The 19,351-nt window shown below is 51.0% G+C and overlaps 15 protein-coding genes across 15 annotated transcripts; 7 read left to right on the top strand and 8 right to left on the bottom strand.

The window, feature by feature from the left end:
- Nucleotides 1-1,042: 1,042 nt before the first annotated feature.
- B9G98_03289 (Cytochrome b5 reductase 4) lies at nucleotides 1,043-1,495 on the bottom strand (the record flags this gene model as incomplete). Its single annotated transcript, XM_024809846.1, has 1 exon — nucleotides 1,043-1,495. The coding sequence occupies one exon, from the start codon at nucleotides 1,493-1,495 to the stop codon at nucleotides 1,043-1,045; it is 453 nt and encodes a 150-aa protein (XP_024665614.1).
- A 6-nt stretch (nucleotides 1,496-1,501) lies between these two features.
- Nucleotides 1,502-2,905, top strand: B9G98_03288 (Ubiquitin carboxyl-terminal hydrolase 16; the record flags this gene model as incomplete). The annotated part of the gene is made up of 1 exon (XM_024809845.1): nucleotides 1,502-2,905. One exon carries the CDS (start codon nucleotides 1,502-1,504, stop codon nucleotides 2,903-2,905), a length of 1,404 nt encoding a protein of 467 aa, XP_024665613.1.
- A 130-nt stretch (nucleotides 2,906-3,035) lies between these two features.
- Nucleotides 3,036-3,332, bottom strand: B9G98_03287 (Non-histone chromosomal protein 6; the record flags this gene model as incomplete). Its single annotated transcript, XM_024809844.1, has 1 exon — nucleotides 3,036-3,332. The coding sequence occupies one exon, from the start codon at nucleotides 3,330-3,332 to the stop codon at nucleotides 3,036-3,038; it is 297 nt and encodes a 98-aa protein (XP_024665612.1).
- A 458-nt stretch (nucleotides 3,333-3,790) lies between these two features.
- Nucleotides 3,791-5,092, top strand: B9G98_03286 (putative 2-oxoglutarate-dependent dioxygenase DIN11; the record flags this gene model as incomplete). Its single annotated transcript, XM_024809843.1, has 1 exon — nucleotides 3,791-5,092. The coding sequence occupies one exon, from the start codon at nucleotides 3,791-3,793 to the stop codon at nucleotides 5,090-5,092; it is 1,302 nt and encodes a 433-aa protein (XP_024665611.1).
- A 900-nt stretch (nucleotides 5,093-5,992) lies between these two features.
- Nucleotides 5,993-7,012, top strand: B9G98_03285 (Elongator complex protein 4; the record flags this gene model as incomplete). Its single annotated transcript, XM_024809842.1, has 1 exon — nucleotides 5,993-7,012. One exon carries the CDS (start codon nucleotides 5,993-5,995, stop codon nucleotides 7,010-7,012), a length of 1,020 nt encoding a protein of 339 aa, XP_024665610.1.
- A 201-nt stretch (nucleotides 7,013-7,213) lies between these two features.
- Nucleotides 7,214-8,764, top strand: B9G98_03284 (F-box/WD repeat-containing protein 11; the record flags this gene model as incomplete). The annotated part of the gene is made up of 1 exon (XM_024809841.1): nucleotides 7,214-8,764. One exon carries the CDS (start codon nucleotides 7,214-7,216, stop codon nucleotides 8,762-8,764), a length of 1,551 nt encoding a protein of 516 aa, XP_024665609.1.
- A 78-nt stretch (nucleotides 8,765-8,842) lies between these two features.
- Nucleotides 8,843-11,719, bottom strand: B9G98_03283 (Chitin synthase 2; the record flags this gene model as incomplete). The annotated part of the gene is made up of 1 exon (XM_024809840.1): nucleotides 8,843-11,719. The coding sequence occupies one exon, from the start codon at nucleotides 11,717-11,719 to the stop codon at nucleotides 8,843-8,845; it is 2,877 nt and encodes a 958-aa protein (XP_024665608.1).
- A 331-nt stretch (nucleotides 11,720-12,050) lies between these two features.
- B9G98_03282 (Protein SCO1, mitochondrial) lies at nucleotides 12,051-12,974 on the top strand (the record flags this gene model as incomplete). Its single annotated transcript, XM_024809839.1, has 1 exon — nucleotides 12,051-12,974. The coding sequence occupies one exon, from the start codon at nucleotides 12,051-12,053 to the stop codon at nucleotides 12,972-12,974; it is 924 nt and encodes a 307-aa protein (XP_024665607.1).
- Nucleotides 12,975-13,089: 115 nt separating this feature from the next.
- On the bottom strand, nucleotides 13,090-13,863 carry B9G98_03281 (Protein AIM2; the record flags this gene model as incomplete). Its single annotated transcript, XM_024809838.1, has 1 exon — nucleotides 13,090-13,863. The coding sequence occupies one exon, from the start codon at nucleotides 13,861-13,863 to the stop codon at nucleotides 13,090-13,092; it is 774 nt and encodes a 257-aa protein (XP_024665606.1).
- A 596-nt stretch (nucleotides 13,864-14,459) lies between these two features.
- B9G98_03280 (40S ribosomal protein S12) lies at nucleotides 14,460-14,906 on the top strand (the record flags this gene model as incomplete). The annotated part of the gene is made up of 1 exon (XM_024809837.1): nucleotides 14,460-14,906. The coding sequence occupies one exon, from the start codon at nucleotides 14,460-14,462 to the stop codon at nucleotides 14,904-14,906; it is 447 nt and encodes a 148-aa protein (XP_024665605.1).
- Nucleotides 14,907-15,023: 117 nt separating this feature from the next.
- On the bottom strand, nucleotides 15,024-15,848 carry B9G98_03279 (DNA-directed RNA polymerase I subunit RPA43; the record flags this gene model as incomplete). Its single annotated transcript, XM_024809836.1, has 1 exon — nucleotides 15,024-15,848. One exon carries the CDS (start codon nucleotides 15,846-15,848, stop codon nucleotides 15,024-15,026), a length of 825 nt encoding a protein of 274 aa, XP_024665604.1.
- A 16-nt stretch (nucleotides 15,849-15,864) lies between these two features.
- B9G98_03278 (DNA damage checkpoint control protein RAD17) lies at nucleotides 15,865-16,683 on the bottom strand (the record flags this gene model as incomplete). Its single annotated transcript, XM_024809835.1, has 1 exon — nucleotides 15,865-16,683. One exon carries the CDS (start codon nucleotides 16,681-16,683, stop codon nucleotides 15,865-15,867), a length of 819 nt encoding a protein of 272 aa, XP_024665603.1.
- Nucleotides 16,684-16,723: 40 nt separating this feature from the next.
- B9G98_03277 (hypothetical protein) lies at nucleotides 16,724-17,158 on the top strand (the record flags this gene model as incomplete). Its single annotated transcript, XM_024809834.1, has 1 exon — nucleotides 16,724-17,158. One exon carries the CDS (start codon nucleotides 16,724-16,726, stop codon nucleotides 17,156-17,158), a length of 435 nt encoding a protein of 144 aa, XP_024665602.1.
- A 29-nt stretch (nucleotides 17,159-17,187) lies between these two features.
- On the bottom strand, nucleotides 17,188-18,426 carry B9G98_03276 (Mitochondrial inner membrane magnesium transporter MRS2; the record flags this gene model as incomplete). Its single annotated transcript, XM_024809833.1, has 1 exon — nucleotides 17,188-18,426. The coding sequence occupies one exon, from the start codon at nucleotides 18,424-18,426 to the stop codon at nucleotides 17,188-17,190; it is 1,239 nt and encodes a 412-aa protein (XP_024665601.1).
- A 110-nt stretch (nucleotides 18,427-18,536) lies between these two features.
- On the bottom strand, nucleotides 18,537-19,226 carry B9G98_03275 (V-type proton ATPase subunit E; the record flags this gene model as incomplete). Its single annotated transcript, XM_024809832.1, has 1 exon — nucleotides 18,537-19,226. The coding sequence occupies one exon, from the start codon at nucleotides 19,224-19,226 to the stop codon at nucleotides 18,537-18,539; it is 690 nt and encodes a 229-aa protein (XP_024665600.1).
- Nucleotides 19,227-19,351: the final 125 nt, after the last annotated feature.

The raw sequence follows: 19,351 nt of genomic DNA, 5'->3' as shown, positions 1-19,351 counted from the left end.
CCCGCAACCCCGGGGACTCGTATGCGAGCGAGCCACTATCTTGCAGAGCGTCTTTTCTGAAGACTTTCGGTGTTTGGTGGGGTTCGACCGGGACGACTGCAAGCGGAATTGAGAGTTGCGTTGCTGAGTTTCCCATGGATTTCGTAGAACTGATTAAATAGACTATGATCTAGGCATGGTGTAGAAGCAAATGAGTTACAGATTGGCTGGATTTTGACCTGATTCCAAGGGTGACTGTGGAAAGCTATGGTGGGTTGATTCGCACTGGTCAATTATATGCGGTACTCTAGGTTTGGCGCGGCTGGTACTAACGATGGAGGCCAACAAAAATCTATGTTCTATTCTACTTTGGTCGAGTTTCACTGGCTTGTGTTGCAAGGCTTCAGTGAATGCTGTGGTCGGATGGACATACCCCTCACGCGTTTTGCAGCTAGCCAGGCTGCCATTATGCGGCTGCCAAAAACACATGCGTTTCGAGGCTTTTGCAGCCTTGACCTCACCTATTTGACGGATCTGTGTTGCAAGTCTTCACCGACAAGGCTTCACCTAGAAAGCCTCACCGAGTACCGTGGTCGGGTGGGGCATGTAACTCACACACCGCTGCTACCCAGACTGCCATTCTAGGACCATCAACAACATAGCCTCTTTAGGCTTATTGGGGGTAGTTTGTGTCTCATCACTTGATGTATCAGTGTTGCAAGGCACCGAGGACCGTGGTTGGGATGGGACATGTCGCTTCTCAAACGTTGCAGCATAGCTGCTCACCATGTGGGCATCAAGTATATATGCATTTCTACGATTTTGCAGCTTATTCTATTGGCGTGCGTTTACTTGATCGTTATTTGCGGGCCCCTTCGTGTTGCAAGGCCACCGAATATGCGGTCGGAAAAATGGCACATGCCACTTCTCACGTTTTGTCGTTGCCTACACCGCTTTTTTGGCCCATCGACAGAACACACTTTCGTTTTCGGTACCCATTCTGGGAGTGAGTCTTATTTACTCACGGGATCGTTCTTTTCTCGCTGACCGAAACTCGACTCGACTAATGGGGCACATAAAACCCAACCAAACACTTGTCTAGCATAACCTCATAATTTACCCATGCATGAGTGAGCTGAAATAGCTTAGTGCCGTCTCGTCCGGCACATCTAAGAAGCTCGCTCTCCCCTCCAGGATGGTACTCCATGTAGGGGGTAATATTGTACACTTTCCCGCCCAAAACTGTCCACGCATCATCTTTCGATTTATGCTTTGCCAATTCTTCAGATGAAACTCGTAAAGGGCCCGGAAACGAGACCCCTCGGAGGTTTTCCCCAGAATTTCTCAGCCGGGCCCAATCCAATGGCGAACGACCAGGCTTCAAAGCTACCTGTCCTCTTGGGCCCCTTGAACTAGCTGCCCCCAACCTTTGCGGAAGTGTGCTATTGCCCACTGGCCGTAACCCTCTTGGCGGTGGCTCCATTTTAGTCCTCCAACCGTCGTTATCGTTTGTCATCTTCGCATGAGCGATTCAAAGCTTTTGGGGCTGGGTGTAGGAGCAGTCGGGCTGTACATTTTATATCCAACGATCTGTGAGTGGTTTTCGGAAATGAATTCACTGAGTCTACTGACGAATCGCAAAGTTGAGGACGAAATCGAGGACTATGAACGCCATACCACTGGACTGGTGAACGCCGGTAATTTCTGCTATATCAACTCGGACATCCAAGCACTAGCTAGTTTGCCTGCGACTTTTGGCTACCTAACCAAGTTTGGCTATCTGTGTCCGGCTGATGGTGCTGCAATGGCACCAGTATCGTCCTCGCTATTCTATTTCGTCCGAGAGCTACATCGGCCGGTTACCAAAAAGAGAACTATCAGCCCAGAGCCCCTGATCACTGCCATTGAGCAAACCTACAAATCAAGAATGTCGAGACGCCAACACGACGCCCACGAGTTGCTGCATTTGCTCCTGGAAACGCTCCAAAAGGAGTTTGTAGCGCTAACGCAAAAGAGCAGATCAAATCATGACCTGGAGGCGGTACTGGATTTCCCTTACGAGGGCACATTAGTGGACGAGATTATATGTGGAAATTGCCATACTCATACCGAAAAGGCTTCTAAGTATCTCATTTTGAGTGTGGCGGTCCCGAGTCAGTCTAAAACTACGCTGGCTGATTTATTGAAAGAAAACACCCAACCAGAATACATCAACGATTACGCATGTATCACATGTCGAGTCAGAAATGTCATGGCATCCGAAAATCCCCGGTTCAAAGAGCTGCAAGAGCAGCTAGCTGATGCGACGTTGCCATTACCAGCTGACCTCGAAGAACAGCTTCCAAAAATGTATTCACCTGTTTTCAAGACACAAAGATTCGACTCAGAACCTCAAATCCTATGCATTCATCTCTCACGCTCAATTTACACGGGCAGTTTCGCCGCTCGGAATTCCTGTAAGGTGGAGTTCCCGTTAGAGCTGTCTCTTCCTGGGAAAAAGGCCCGTTACCGACTGTACGCCATGATCCGTCATTCGGGAACACATCAAACTGGCCATTATGAATGCAGTCGGCGGAAAAACACAGGGTTCTGGAGAAAAATCAACTGGTCAAGCCTATTTGAGTCTACAAGCACATCAGGAGAGGTCGAGGCGTCTGAAGAACCCCAAGAGCCAGGCCCTGAAGAATCAACAAACACGGATCTCCCATTCCCGCACAAAAGCAAGCCCTCGACATCGTTGTCGACAGAACCGGTCACCGCGGCGCAGCAGCCTTCTTCTGCTCCGAGGGAGGAACCTGCTCGGCCGCGGAAGCAAAGTAGCAAGCAGTGGTGGGCCATCAGCGACAACGAAGTACGTGAAACGACCTCCCGTGCAGTGCAAAGTTTGCAAAGTGGCGCATACCTACTGTTCTATCAGCGAGTGTAGGCAGTTTTTTTGGCCAAGAAACCCGCTGATACACAGAACAAAACGAATAAAAGCCCTGGGCTTTTAGGTCCCCAGGAGCGAACAACAAAAACTACGAGAACAAGGACAAAAATACGAAAAGAGCAGAGGATCAAGCCTCGGCCTTGTAGGCAGCCTTGGCGTCCTCGTAACGCTTCTTGTCGGCAGCAGCCTTCTCCTCGTAGGGCTTCTTGTCGTCTGCGGAAAGAGCTTTCCATCTCTCGCCAATCTTCTTGTGAACGTCACCAAATCCGAGGTCAGGAAACTCGGTCTTGGTAGGCTCACGCTTCTCGTTGGCATAGTACATGTAGGCGGTCATAGGACGCTTAGGAGCATTAGGATCCTTCTTACGGCCTTTAGTCGGAGCCCTGGTGCGGCGGGCTCTAGGAGCAGATTCTTCTTTTGGCATTGCTGAGCGTTAGTAGTAGTTCAAAGACCAGCAGCGGCGATTTATTGGAGCCCGACAGTTTTGGTTGCCCACAGTGACGCCAGGACAACCCCCGGGATATGGGGGTTGCGGACTTGGAGTTTGCATGGTGATGCATGTTGGGTTTTGCACGCGTCAGAACGTCAGAGCCCCGAAATTTTCTCACCAATTGCTACCAAAGTGGCAATTGCGCGCGTTTTTTCGGATCTATACTTACTTCAACTAAGAGGGGTGATGAAAGGCTAAGGGGGGGAGGGCTCTTCACCCAATATCGTATTCGTTAGTCATCAAAGAATGGGCAGCTTAGTCACAGCATAACAAAGGCAAGCCACACCTGCCCGCCTTGCAATCCCGTTCCGTTTACGGCAGCATAGCTGCATATTCCCAAGGTGGTGCAAATCCCACAAGGGCTGGAATATCAGCGATCCAATGCGTGGTTAATGCGACACGCCGGCAGTGCATTTACGCGATCAGAATCTCGAGTGCTGGGGTGCTGGACGGCGGGCCAAGTGCCAGCGGAGGCCGTATTGCACCAGCATCGTTCGAACACAATTATCCTGCTGGTTTCCCCGCACCGTCATGCAGTCTCAGACGCCACCTCACCTGACTTGGCCAACTTAACCCAGGTAGATCGGGCCGTATCATTGCTCAAACGTAACATGGTCAAATCACTGCCAATTGTGGACCTGTCATTGGCGAGCTCGCCGGATACCAAGCCTGAGTTCCTTAGGCAGCTCAAGGATGCGTTCTTTAAAATCGGCTTTTTGTACCTGGTAAACCACGGTGTCGAAGAAAAGGCCAACAAGTTGCTGGAATTGAGCCCTGGACTCTTTGAAGTGCCGCAAGAAGAAAAAGACAAGATTGATATGATCAAGAACCCCCATTTCACAGGGTACACTCGACTGGGGGTCGAGCGAACTCAGAAAAAGCTCGATCTTCGAGAGCAGTACGATTTCGGTTCAGCCACAACTACGACTTACAAAAAGGGTGATCCTGAGTGGAAACAAATCCACGGGCCAACTGCTTATTTACCCGATAACGTTTACCCCGGCTACCAGGCTGCCGTGCAGGAGTACCTTGATGCAATGAGTGATCTGTCAGACCGGATGCTGCGCTTGACTGCAGAATCCTTGGGACTGAGCCCGGATGAGTTTGACGATTTTAAAGGCGATATGAATCGACTCAAAATCATCAAGTATCCCCCACCTCCGAAAGACGGATCGGCACTGCAGACCTCTCAGGGTGTTGGTGCTCACAAGGACTCCTCTGGAATGTTTACATACATTGCCCAGGATAAGGTAGGAGGCCTGCAGGTTCTCGATAGTGAGGGTGACTGGATCGATGCAGTGCCAATTGAAAACAGCTTTGTTGTTAACATTGCCCAGGGGTTCGAAGCTCTCACCAGTGGCCGTTGTCAGGCAACCACTCACCGCGTAGTGGCCCCCTCAGATGTCACTAGATACTCGATTGCGTATTTCCAGGGCATTCGATTGTCGCTTACACTTGACGAGATCCGAAAGGAGCAGGATATCATTAACGAAAAGCTTCCTGATCTACCGGAGGACTTGAGACGACGCGAGCGGGCCACTGCGAGCGAGTTCCTTGATCCGCGGTACTCTTGCTTTGGAGAGGCGCATTTGAGAAATCGGGTGATCAGCCATCGTGACGTATCTGAGGTCTGGTATCCTGAACTTAACAAAAAGTATGTTGCTGAGCTCGAAAAGTGGACATATCAGATATGAAAAAAAGATCTTCCCAACCAGGGGTCGAACCTGGAATCTTTCGCTAGGACCAAATCGTAGGCGAACGCCTTGCCATTGGGCCATTGGGAACAAGATCTGTTGGTGAAGTTTTCTATTGGTTCAAATTGGTGGGCTTGATATTCCGATGGACAGCGGTTTTTAGAATATTCAACACTGGATCAAATACGATAATGATCAGATCAATAGATTGTGTAAATAAAGGGGCCTTAGATTTACACGATCTGGAGATAGCGCGTAAAACTTTTTGTACCAGATACATTAGAGACTTTTTAAAGAAACTATATTAAAATAACCCCAAAATCGATGATTTGAGCGTAGTTGTGAGCAGTCATCAAGCAAAGATCAATTGGGATCGGACCCAGGTGACCGGCTGTAGTCGGGCCGGTCCCGAAGTACCTGATGCTAAGCAAAATGCTTGACTAACTGTCTAACGAAGCAAAAAAAAGTAGATCTTCCCAACCAGGGGTCGAACCTGGAATCTTTCGCTAGGACCAAATCGTAGGCGAACGCCTTGCCATTGGGCCATTGGGAATAAGATCTTGTCGTATGGGCGAGGGAACACAATATACGTCTAGTGCCATATCAACTCCGAAAGTTTGTTCTGTATAGTCTGAATTACTTTTTGTGATGGTAAATCTAGAAATGTGTTAGTACAATCAACAAGCAAGTGATCGGCTTGGCGAAAAAATTGACAAGTCGGCTGGAGGTTGTCATATTTAAAACCTAAGACAACCTAAAGCCTAGGAACCTAAAAACTCAAACCGCCAAAAAAATCCCGAAAAAATCCCCAAAAAGTTCCCAACAAGCATTAGAACCAAGCTAGCGGTTCAGCCTAGCGTCAATTGCCAAAATCGCCGTCTGCGAATTTTCAACTTTGTAATGTTCCAAAAGCGAAAGGTAGTTTTGACTAGGCCTGCGCCCAATCGAACACAGTCGTCGAGCACGGCGCGTGAGCCTAAACCAGAACGCTTAAACACTGAACAGCATCAGGGACTACGCCCGTCGCTGGTAAATTCGACGCTCTGCGTTTCCTCGAGCAGCAGGTCGCTCGACCAGCTTTTGCAGCACGGAGGGCTTCCGCTGGGATCTATAACACTTTTGGAGGAGCATGGAGCTACCGACTATGCGTCAACCGTCCTGAAAGGGTTCTGTACATTGGGAGTGAGAGATCAAAGGGCGGGTTCAGACTCTTTGGTTGTATGTCTGGGAATTCCAGGCTGGGTGCGAGGGATCCCAGCGATTGGAAAGACTAGTGTCGACACGGAAAAGCCAGAAGAGCTGCAAAAAATACGGATTGCTTGGAGGTACCAATTGTCTCAGAACACGAACCGACAGCCGCCACGGGCCTCCACGGGCCTCTACACCAGTGATCTGAACTTTAAAGCTAACATGACCCCGGCCCCGAAACAGTCGGAGGTCGTCCATGTATCTGGTGCCACATTGGCTGACATATTGGCGAAATACGCGAATCTGCTAGCGTCGCAGCCCGCCAACCGGATCATTCGGGTGGTAGTTCCCAGCCTGCTCCATCCCGCGGTCTACCGAGAGGAAAGCTCCCTGCCGGAGAACCTTGTTCCGTTCATACTGGGGCTGCGTAGCTTATCTCGCAAGTTCGGCACGGCAACAATAATATCCCTACCCTTGCAGCTCTACCCCAGAGCCAATCCGGTGATTTCTCAGATCGAGGCACTCTGCGACGCGGTTATTGAGCTCGAACCCTTTGAAGATCCCAACGTTCAGGGATTTGCCCACGTACACAAAATTGCCGAGCTAAGTGAGCGTGGGATAGACGTGTACCGTCGGCATGAGTACTCGTTCCGACTCGGACGCAGCCAGTTCGAAATCGCCCCCTGGGGCATACCCGTGGACGAGAGCGAAATAGAAAAAGACCTATTTTAGATAATTTATTGACCACTATTATCCTTTCGACCGCCGCTTTGCGCACGTTCTTACCCCTTCCAATATTCGGCGGGGTTTTTTCTTCAATCTTCATGTATGACATCTATCTACATGAACCCCTTAACTAACCCTACCCCGCTTAGCTTACTATCTTTTTAATCGGCCAAACCAGCATTGTTCAACAGATAGCCTGATACATTGATGGATTCAGGTGGAACACACCACAACAGGCATGCCGTGGGGCGCCGTGCGTCTGCTTTCTGGAAAGCAATGCTTGCGGAGGCCATTGCTCGCAAGATTGTGCCTCTATCGCTGGTTCCGGATTCCCTGCGAGAGTCCCGCCTTGATTTGGAACCGTTCCCCGTGCTCGCCCAGAGCGGGGGCCAGGATGGCAATGCAGTGCCCGCTGAGCCCCCTCGCTGCCGTATAGCGCGCACAGACAGCCAGTCCACCCAGGACACCTTTTGGACGGTCGCCAGCGCATTTGCAAACACCGACGCAGCCAGCACGGTTGATCGCACGAGCTGGGTCTCGCGTGAGAGCGCGGTGATATTCGACGACAGATGGATGTTAAGCCACAATAAAGACTTTACCAAATTGTTGCCACCGGAGATTCTAGACAAAGTCTTTGGCTACGTCCCTTACAAAGCGCTCCTCCAATGCCAGCTGGTTAGTCGGAACTGGCGGGATGTGACGAACTCAAACACAATTTGGCGGGAAAAGTACGCCCAGGAATGGGGGCTCTCTCCGACCGTCACAACTCTGCCCTCTGGCAAATCCCGCGATTGGAGGAGGCTATACGAGGTTCGAACTGCGCTGGATCGCAATATGCTGAACTCGCAATACGCTTCATACCATTTAGAGGGCCACAAAGATGGCGTTTACTGCGCAAAGTTCGACAACAAAGAGATTTTGACCGGATCAAGAGACAACACGCTGAAAGTGTGGGATTTCAAGACGCGGAAACAGCTGCATTCCCTCGATGGCTACGGTGGCTCGGTGCTTTGCATGGCAATGGATGACAAGATCGTGGTTTCTGGCTCGTCAGATACCCGTTGCTTGATTTACGATAGAAAGACCTACCGCCAGATTGGCAAGTTGGAATTCCACGACGCACCGGTCCTCGATGTTGCATTGACCGGCAGCCGAATTATTTCCGCAGGCAAGGACGGCCGAATCGCCGTGTGGAGACGCAGGGATATGCACATGCAATACTACCTGAAAGCTCATAGAGGCCCCGTCAACGCAGTCGCAGTTTGCGGGTCAACATTTTTAACCGCCGGGGCAGACGGGCTCATCAAGCAGTGGTCTACGGCAACCGGCGAACACATTCAGACTCTGAGAGGACATACTAGAGGATTGGCATGCATCGATGTTTCATCGTGTGCCAGATATGCTGTCTCGGGTTCAAACGATCGCACCCTGCGTATCTGGAACATGGAAACCGGCGAGTCGAGATGCCTCGAGGGCCATTTGGACGTTGTGCGTTCGGTTTGCATTTCTGGGTCTCGGGTCATTTCTGGGTCTCGGGTCATTTCTGGGTCTCGGGTCATTTCTGGATCTTATGACAGCATGATCAAAGTCTGGGATCTCAGATCGGGCAAGTTCCTCAGCGAGTATCGTCAACCAAATGGCAACTCCGTTTTCTGCGTCCGAGCAAACGCCCGTTACATTGTAGCCACATCTGTAGGTGTGCACCCGACGATTCTGGATTTCGGTGCCACCCTTGGGGCATCTGCGCCAAACAATTGAGTTATAGCATAGAACTGCTTCCTTTTTTTATTACTATTATTATTTATGAAAAAGGAAACAGTTACGAATTTATATTTTTCAAGCAACTGGTTCGATCTTACCCTGAACCTTGTTCATCGTCTTCCGCCATTGGACGCCAGTATGATAGTTTGCTTTCAAAATCTTGCGCGCGACGTATTGCATGAGGAATACAAACGATCCAGTCGCCCGCATAAAGGCGAATGCAGCGGTGGACCACAGTACAATTTGCAAGTAAACGTTTTTCCCCGGGTCATCGAGCGAAAAGAACTGGGTGATCAAAAGAATCAAAAGCAAGTTGGCCGTCATCCAAACCAAGACGACACGAGTTCTAATCTCACGGAAGTAGTCTTGGTCCACGGTCGTTTGGCTAGGCTGAGCCTTGGAGACTGGAGCCTTTTCACGCAAGCAATGCAACGCATTCTCGTACCCGGTATCGATATCGACCTGCTCAGAGGGCATCTCGACCTCAACGACGTCAGTACCGTTGATTTTGTTGACTACTGCAGCACCAAGATCCATCTTCTGCTCGTTGTCACCTTTGGTACCCCAAGTGACGTCGTGGGTATTGCAAAACGCGTAAATTTGCAGCGTAACACTGTATAGTGGGAGTTGCAAAAAGTACTGGATAGAAGATGTAATCATATGCCAAGGATCACAATAGAGGAGTGACATGAAAGCGTACACGCCATAGGTGGCTGCTAGTGAAAACACGATAGTTACCAGGACGCCTGTGGATTCGCCTGCGGGGTCTAATAGCGTCTTGATCACGAAATACAAACTGATGATCATGGTGTAAGTCATTGTCAAACTCAGCATGACTGTGGTTCCAACAAATAACGTCTTTGAGCCTTGAGGCCGGTTGCCGAGAGAAAGGACAAACTGGGCTGAGATGGCAATAATAAGGATGTACTTGAAAAGCAGGAAAAGGGCCAACCCCACGCCGTCTCCAATTGCTGCGGAGTTGTGTCCCGACACCGAACCAGCAAGGAAGTAGAATGCCAAAAAGTAGTTGGCAATGGAAAAAAATGTAAAGATGAGGGTCGCCGCTTGGTACAGGAACTCCACATGTAAAAAGAATTTGCGAATCGGAGAATGGTCGGTGGCCCAGATCTGTTTAAAGTGTGTCAATGAATAAACTGCAGCAAACAGAGCGCCGTTGAGCCAGCGACGACGCTGTGAAATCAATTCTGGCATGCTGTCGGGAACATCCGTGATACCTTTAGCAGATTTGACGTATTTAAGCACCCACTTGTCGCCTCTCTTTGCAACAAGCTCCCAACATAAAATACGATCCTCGGCGAGATACATATTCTTTTCAAAAATTCCTGCGTTAACGCTGTCGAGTTTCTCACCTTTGAAATATGAGGCGAGCGGACCCGTTCCATCTTCATGATTTTGGAGTGCACGCCAGCGATAAGCAGATAGTGCACCGGGCAAAACAGAGATATAACCAAAAACCGACTCAAAGGGCTTGTCCAGAATGTTGGACATTTTATATTCAAAATTTTGTGCAGCCACAAGGGGGTTGAGAAGTGATTTACCGAACTTTCCAACCATTGACTTGATTTCACCACAAGCACCCGCAACATTAGAGTCTTCATCGAATGCTTTCCACAGATGATACAGGGTAGCATTTGACGGACATGTACCGACGTCTAACAAGACGACGACGTTGGGGTTCAACTGAGGACAGAGCGCGTTGAATAGCCAACGATGGGAATTGATCTTCTTGGCATTGCGCTCCTTGAGACAGAAAATCATTTGCACAGGCACAATGTTCTTTTCAGCACCCTGAAACTTGAGGTCAGGCGTGAGCGATACTTGGGCAGTGTATTCGAAAATGTGACTTTGTACTTCTTCGCCATTGACGTAATTCTTCGCCACGCCGTCCTGGAAAACGCCCATGGCCGCAAGACAGTCGAGGACTCGAGGGCTGATTTTACTACGCCCATCAGAGATGATTGTGACCACCACTTTTTTCCATCCGTTGGGCCCCCACACCTTGGACTTGGAGCGTTGGCAAAGATAGGCAATGTTTTTGAAAACTGCATGCAGCGTGCGGGTGAACAGAACCTCGTCTTCATTGTACATTGTGATGCACACACAGATTTCAGTTTCGCGCTTGTAGATTGCCGGGCGAATGGTGAAGCCAGACTCGGCAAAGACATCCGGGTCAGCTGTGCAAGCAGAGTAACGCATATATACATACTCATCGCTGTCACGGCGAGGAAGAAATGAGTACAGTTTGGTGGGCACCGGGCAGTCGAGGACAAGGTTTCCGCGGACCAACTTGACCTGCTTTCTTGACATGGACTTGTTTCGGCGAGGCTGCTCAGAGGGAGGAACCATAGCGCCCGACAATGTCTCGAAGCTGGCAATTGAGCGGCCATCGTAGTCTGTGTCAAAATCGTTGACGTCCTGGTCCTCGTCATAGCTTGTATCGGCTGCTTTAGATTTGGATGCTTTCCAGGACGGGGCCATTGAATTGGCCAGAGTCTGATCAGATCCGTTCGAAGGAACGCGCTCGATACCAGCTGTGAGGTTCGTTGAGGAGCCAATGTCGATGTTTTCGAACTCGTCGTCGAACGGAGATGCATGGGTCGGGCTCTGCGGTAAAGGACGTAGTGCTGAGGGCACGGGCGACGCCAGGTTTTCGACGTTGATAACATCCGAATCGTCGTCGTAAGAGAGCTGCATTCGTCGCACCGGCGAGGTAGGGCTTGCGTTAGGATGGAACAGTGTGGGCGAATTGACGCCATGGCTATCGAATGGATTCTGCGTGCGAGTAGGCGAGCGAACAGGGGAGGTAGAAGGGGTAGAGTACTGAGACCTGGAGGGAGAACGGGACGGAGAGCCCGGGCGGGAGCGCGAGAACATTGGCGATCTGGCCACCGGCTCCGGGATCTGCGGCAGTGCCCGTTTATTGTTGTCCATTAGAGAAGGATGGGAAAAGGAGACGTGAGAAGTTAATTGTTTTGTTTTGACGCACCGCCTGCATGAGCCCTAACCCATATAACAAGAAGGCTGGACGGTATTTTAAGCTATAGGCACCTGCCACTTGGAAATCTTGGCGGCTGGTGGTAATATTTTTTAATTGTCTCAATTCCTGGTACGGGCTCTGGTGAAGACGGGCCAACCTCCCTTAGATGCACCGCGCAGCGTGATGCTAATAATAAGCCTCGACTACAGCCATCGCCCGGAGTGGTCTAATTGGCACTGGTTACCTAAGTAGCCAGGCCGAACCCACCGGTGTGTCAGCAGCATGATGTCTATGAAAATGCTCATGAGGAGCCCAGTTTTGCGCACAGTGCGGCCTGCGGGTCGGCTTGCGTTGCAGTACTCGACTAATGCTCCCCCGAACGGTAACCAAAACGAGAAAGACTCTGTTTCTTCTGGCGTTGGAGACAAGGGAACCTCGACCCATGGGTTTGATCCGCTAAAGCCTCGCAAGCCATTGAGTCGGGTGGCGATCGGCGGCACTCAGGGTAGCCGTGTATCGAAGGGCGACGACGCGCCTTCGTTCAGATCCAACTGGATGGCTGCCATTGGCTTTGTCCTTGCTGGTGGCGGTCTCCTGTGGTGGTTCAAGCGAGAGCGACGCAGATTGGAAGTTCGACGCCTTGAAAAAGAGCACGCAGGCGTTGGCAAGCCTCAAATCGGCGGCCCGTTCAACCTCATTGATGACGATGGCAAGCCGTTTACTGACAAGAATCTTTTGGGCAAGTTCAGCATTCTGTACTTCGGGTTCACCAAATGCCCTGACGTCTGCCCCGAGGAGCTCGAGGTGCTTGCCTATGTTCTCAATGAAACCAACAAGAAAGAGAAGAAGATCCAGCCTATTTTTGTGACGTGCGATCCTGCTCGCGACACTCCTGAAGTTCTTAAAGAGTACCTTGCTGATTTCCACGAGGACATCATTGGCTTGACCGGCCCCCACGAAGAGATCAAGAACATCTGCAAGCAGTACCGGGTTTATTTCAGCACCCCGCCGAACCTGAAACCAGGCCAGCAGTATCTTGTCGACCATTCGATCTTCTTCTACATCATGGACCCCGAGGGCAACTTTATTGATGTAATGGGCCGTAACTATACCGGTCCTGAGGCGTTGGCCAAGGTCCAAGAGCATCTGGATGCCTGGAGACCTTCTGGTGAGGATTCGCGCTCTTGGATCCAAAAAATCGTCTCGTAGGATGGCAGCTCATCCTTTGTACATAGGCACAGAAATTCTCTAGTTAGGTGTGTTTAAAGAGCTATAACTGTATATAATAATATTGAAGACCGCCTGAACGATACCACCAAATAGATTAAAGCATGTTCTTGAACTTGCGAGCAGAACTGAACCACCAGCAGGTGTCCCAGAATGCCTTCTCCATAGCAGCCATGGCCAGCTTGTCAGATGGGTCACCACGGCAAGCAAAGCCGTGGCTGGTATTGGAGTAAACAGTTTGGACGTAGCGTGCACCGATCTCCCGGAGCTTTTCCTCAGTCTTTTGACGCAACTCGACGGTGTAAATCTCATCGGTCTCGGCAGCGCTGATGAGCAATGGAGCCTTGATGGCGGCAATCTCCTCGATTGTCACAAAGGACGGGTGGAAAATCGACGAAGAATCGGCCCTGCCGTTGCCAATGTCCCGCACAGCAGATCTGGCGCCAAAGCAGTAGCCCAACGTACCGACAAAGCTAGCAGATGTGTTGGCTTTGATCCAATTCCACGTCTTCTCGGTAATGGCCTGCACAACTTCGGGGCGGTGCTTGTACATGTAGGCGCCCCAGTCGAAGCCCTCGAGATTCTGCGGGACGTAGTCGCCATCGAAAAGATCAGGAACAACTACAAAGTAACCCTCCTGAGCGTACATATCAGCAAGAAGCTGAGAGTTCTTGTACACGGGGCCAAACACGTCGGTGTAGAAAATAATAACGTTTTTGGACGACTTGTCGCCGGTAACGTAGGTGAGAACGCCGTCTAGCGTCTCGAGCTTGCCGGTAGGAGTACCAGAATGCAGAAAGGTCTTGGCGCAGCAATCACGGGGGAGGTTCGATGCCATGGTGATGGGTGTTACAGGTGCCTCCGTCCGCATCCCAGGCTGTTTTATAGCGGCCGATTGTCACTTACAAATTGTGCAGCCGCGCTGCTGGACTTGCAGGATTGCTGTTGGACGGACCTCAACGATCATGTAGGAGGGCGTAGAGGAGTCGAGCTCCCTAAACAAATTGCGAACGTCGGTTATTCTATTGATTCGTGGTATGTGATTCAGAGTGTGAGCATGTATTTTTCAAAGACGCATTGTCAAGATCGGCTTCGGCTGAAGCTTCCGCTTGTTGATCTAGCAACTAGATAGTAGGTGCATGTTTCGACGATACGGTCGCCTGGGAGGGGCAAGGTGCATGGCTGAAAGTAGAACGAACGAAAATTCATCGCCACTACGCAATGGCAGCGCTGTACAGCTGCCAAACTTGGCCCGCAATGGCCACTATACGTTCACGCTTACCATGCAGGATCTAAACTGCCAATGCAGCTCCTTAGCCCTATGGTCCCAAACCTCTGGCGACGTGTTCCGCAACTTCATTAGGGCACAGCCCTACCAGTCACAAATTTCATTTTCCTTTTGTAAGCCCCATGCCCCCACTCACTCTTTAGCTGAGCAGTAGAACTGTCGAAGAAGCCAAATTAGAAATGTCTGACACTGAAATCGAAAACGTCGTTGAGGCCCAGGAGGTCGAGGTTGCCGCTGGCTCCGCCGCCCCCGGTGAGATCTCCATCGAGGAGGCCATCAAGGGTGTTCTCCGTAACGCCCTTGTCCACCAGGGTCTTGCCCGTGGTCTCCGTGAGGCCGTCAAGGCTCTTGCTTCCGGTGAGGCCGAGGTCTGCATCCTCTGCGAGTCCATCACTGAGGACGGCTACCTCAAGCTTGTCGAGGCTCTCTGCAACGAGCCTGAGACCAAGATCCCCTTGATCAAGGTTGCCGACGCCAAGCAGCTTGGTGAGTGGGCTGGTCTTTGCCAGCTTGACCGTGACGGCACTGCCCGCAAGGTTGTTGGCTGCTCTTGTGTCGTTGTTAAGGACTGGGGTGTAGACTCTGCTGAGCGCCAGGCCCTCCTTAACTACTTCCAGTCTGCTTAAGCGGATGAAAAGTAGTCCCTGCTATTTTTTTTTGTAGAGGCGTTTTTAAATAAATTTAATTTGTCACCGCTGCTTGTATCGATGGAGCTTGTATTTTTTTCGGCTGCTATTCACTATTCAATTGTCGTCACTGTGCGCGCTGCTGCTGCTGTCACTGTCGGACTCTTCGTCGCTCGAATTGGGTGCAACAGCAACAACAGCATCGTCGTCGTCGTCATCTTCATCTTCTGCAATGGCCTCCTCAGGAACAGATGCAATAGGCGTCTTTTCAATCGTAGGCAGCTGAACGTCCTTAACCGTCAACAGAGAGCCAACCACCAGAGGGGTGCGACCACTGACATTAAACGTTTTGACGTCGAAAGCAAGCTTGCCCTCAATACGATTGCCGTTGCTGTCGACCCAGTAGCCCAGAGACTTGGAATCAGTCTCGTCGTCTTCGGAGTGCACAAACTGCCATGTCTCAGGGATGTCGGCCCGCTTGATTGTGGCATTGAACGTGTCATGAATGAGCAGAGCAATGTGTCCAGGGCTTTGCACGCTAACCCAGCCTTCGATGTGATCGCCGGAGGCAGGGGACCACACCAAAAAGTCTGACTGGATCCATAAATAAGAAAAGGGGCTGTCGTTCATGATCTTGGCAACCGGCGCTCCTGTGCCCTCTGTGTCCTGGCCCAGCAGCTTCATGTTTTGATGAGCAATAACCACACCCTCGGCAGGCGCAAAATAAGTCATAACCAGCCGATCTAGGTGGGATTTACGGATGCCTAGCACCGGGTCAGCCGCGGAGCTGGGCGGCACGCAGACATGCATTTTCGCAGTCACCGTTTTGAAACACTGAGCAAACCCGTTGGAATCGCTCGGATTGGCATCCTTGCTTGATATTATAGATAGCCGACGCTTTTTCGTCGATTCTGACGGAAGGTCCAACTTTCGTTTAACCATGAAAAAATATTTTATGTCAGCTGGTGTTTTCTACAGGCAGGAAGCGGAACTCTACAAAGACCTTTTGCTCGTCGAATTCGTAAATTAGTTGGGTGCTCAGAACGCCTTGAGAATCAACCCTCATGCTCACTTGGCTGGCGAGTTTCGCCGCCTCGCGCGCTTTGCAGACGGTCTTGAAGTTGTAGGTGAACCCTGCAGGCTCCTGGACGTTCAGGGCAGTAAGTAGTTTAGGGTCCTCGCGCAGGGTGATTTCGGTGGCAGCCAGGTCGCTAGGCGCAGTGAAGTGGAGTCGGCGGGGTGCATTTGAGGAGCGAACAGTCAGTTCCGCGGCTTCAAGGGCAGCGAACTCCCGCAACAGGTTTTCAAACACACTGCCGGGCATGATGGCATGAAGCACCACATCGTCGGCGTCGAAAGCCACATCGGCGTCTAGTTCGGGGTCTGCAAACACAGTTAAAACGCAAACCGATGACATTGAGTCCTGCGAAAACCTCAATTCAAACTGCCCAAACTCTTTGTACTGGAAAACGCACTGCGACTCCGCAGACCGTTTTGTCCGCCGATTGAGCGGCGACCAGTCAACGTACATTTTCAGGCATAGGGCAAGCTTTGAAATGTCGATCTTGACTTCGTGGTGGCCGTAGCAAGCGTACAGGGCAAAGATCTCGGGCGGTATAAAGATAAACGCAGCAAACGCGTGGCTGGAGTCGGAGATCTGGATCTTGATTCCGGACTCGTCCAACACGAGCTGCCCCTCCTTGGAAACAGCACTCACCGCCTTGAACACACGACTCAGCGGCTCAACATACGCTGTGCTGGCTTCAAAGCCGGACATTATACCATGGGGTCTTTGGCCTAATCGTTCGAGCTTACCAATGACCTCGAAGAGAAGAGGTGTCGCAGTACCCGTGGCGGTGATTGGGCTGGTGGTTGCGATTGGCGTTGGTACCTACAAACTCGCTGTTTCGCGTAGCTACACTAGTGACGAGATCCCTGCGGTCAAAAAGCTGGGTGACAGCGTGTGCGTGGTTGTTTCAGAGTCCAAGGACTACTCCAAGCTTCTGCAGGCTTACCCCAGATTGGTTATCGTGGGTGCCCAGAGTATAGCGTTAAAGTCGGGGACAGCAGACGATTACCGTCTGATTGAGACAGAAACGGCAGAGGGCTGGATCCATGTCGTCAAGCATTTGCGGCCCGAAAAGCTGGTTGTCGAAGACGAGCTGTCGCCAGAGCTGCCGGCTGGAATCGAGCGATTTGTGAAAAAGATCCTGACAAAAAATGAGGCTGCCAGCTACGGTCTAGAATATTAATAAATAGAAATACGGCCCGGGCACCCAAACTAGCGGTGCCATCTGTATTTGCGGGCCTTATGTACAACACGGTTGGAGAGGCCCTGGTTAGTAGTCCCCAGCCAGTGGATTGACGACGGTTTGTCTTTGTGCGGGAGCGAAGGCGTTGCGATTCGCTGAACAAACCGTAGGTGCTTGAGGTTGTAGATCGTGCCAATAGCGGAAAACCCAAAAACAGCCGCTATCACCAGTGGGAAGCCAAAGTTGGTTTCCTCAATGAAGTTCTCCAGATTCATTCCGTACATGTCGGCAATAAACACTGCCAAGGCAGCAGAGACGGTGAAAATAGAGATGTGCAGGCGGAACAACAGCAGCCGGTTACGGTTCGAGTCCAGAATCATGTTGATAACCTCCTGGGTCATGTCAACTTCTCTGGACACCGCCCCCGTCTGTTGAACTAGCTCGTCGGCCTCCTTAAAATAGGTTTCTAGCAAAAGCTCAATGTCATTGTAGCTGTCAGCTTCCTTCCGAGCAGAGAGGTACATATCCTCCAGCCCTTCGTCGTCGTCCAGGGCATCGTCCAAAGCGTTTCGCACCGCTAAACACTGCCGATAAACTTTGCCGAGAATCTTGTGCTCGCCAGAAAGCTCGCGGAGAACCGTGCGGTCGATACTAGACTCTAGCACCTCCAGGTACTGGTCAATAGCCCGAGTCGTCCGCCTGACCTCTAGTTCGAGATAGGCAATAGCATGCACCAACACGATTTCCAAAGCGGTTTGTTCGTAGGGCTGAACATGGCCACCAGATTGAGCGGTCGGTCGCTTTCGGCCGGCCAGTTTGCTTTGAAAATCATACATCAGCATGCTCAATCGTTCTGAGACTTTGGGATCCTGCGACTCAAATACCATAACTCGTTTTTCCTTGATCAGAACCCGCAGTCCGCACATATTCACCAGAATAAGGTCGCCGTGCACGAGAATCCGCGGCACGATTCCAGACAGATCGTCAAGGTGGCGAAGATCGCGAGTGTTTAGCTTGTTGTCGCGAACAAACTGCTTTCGGCTGACCTCGTACGAGACCTTCATCACCTGCCCGTTTTCATCAAACACCGTGCATCGAAGCGGCGGCTCCACTCGGCCGCCATTGCCGGGAAAGCTGATGGCCAAATTGGGGGCCGCGGCTGCACTGCCAGTATAAAACCGGCTGCGCCATTTCACGGTCGCTACTGGGGTCCAGCCACCCTTCCGGCAGCCCAAAAACCTGCGCCCCAGCACAGAGCGGAAAAGCATGATTACAATTTTTTTTGGTGCCAAAGTCCCAAAAAAAGGTAGGCTGGCGAAGGAAGCGCGAAAGGGTCAATTGAAGAGAGCAAAATAGAGGTTATCATAAATTCTACATTTTAATCAAAGAATCTGCGGTTTGCAGAAGGCCCGAAAAGTTCTAGACGGATAAGAGGCAGACCGTTTGTGCTTAAAAGTTTGAGCCGCTCGTCGAGAGTGTTGTCGATAGACAGGCGTTTGGTCCTGTCGAGAGCAACTATGCCGCCAATTGAGGACTTGGGCAGGAACTCGGTGTCGATTTCAGCAGCAATGTCCGAGTTCTTCTTGGACTTGAAGGTCTTGATTGCGGTCACCAGGGCGGATTTGGCGACCTCCGTGTCTGCCTCACGGACGCGAACGATGACCGTTTCCTCTTTGAGCAGCACCATGCACTCTTCAATGAGCTCTGAGAGCAGCTGCTCGTACTTGGCCTTGTTGGCAGGCAGCTTCTTGATTTCGTCGTGCGCCTTCGAAACGACGTCCTCAAAGAGCTTTTCTTTGGCATCCAGCACCTTCAGACGTGTCTTGTTGGCTAGCGTCGACTTGGTAATCTGCTGTGCCAGCTTATTTTGCTTGTATTTCTGCTCGTACGCCTGGTCGATAGCGGCAATCTCAGACCGCACAATGTTGGCCTTTTCAATTTCGTACTCCTCGTTGGCCTTGGCTTTAACTTCCTTGGCCTTCTCCTCGGCTTCCTTCTTGATGAACTCCACCATCTTGTTCAATTCGCCAGCGACCTGGTCGTCGGTCAATCCATTCGTGGGCGGCATTCTGTTGCAACTGACTAAGTGGCCAGCGCTATCTTAGGGGGTAGATCATGTGATGTCAACTTCTCGAATGTCAGTATTAGAGTGGAATGTGTTTCCAAAGGAGGTTTGCGTACGTAATAGTAGAA

Source organism: Wickerhamiella sorbophila, assembly GCF_002251995.1.
Source record: "Wickerhamiella sorbophila strain DS02 chromosome Unknown contig2, whole genome shotgun sequence".
Taxonomy (NCBI): Eukaryota; Fungi; Ascomycota; class Dipodascomycetes; order Dipodascales; family Trichomonascaceae; genus Wickerhamiella; species Wickerhamiella sorbophila.
Note: the sequence above shows the minus strand (reverse complement) of the source record. Positions and strands in the feature narration are given on the sequence as shown.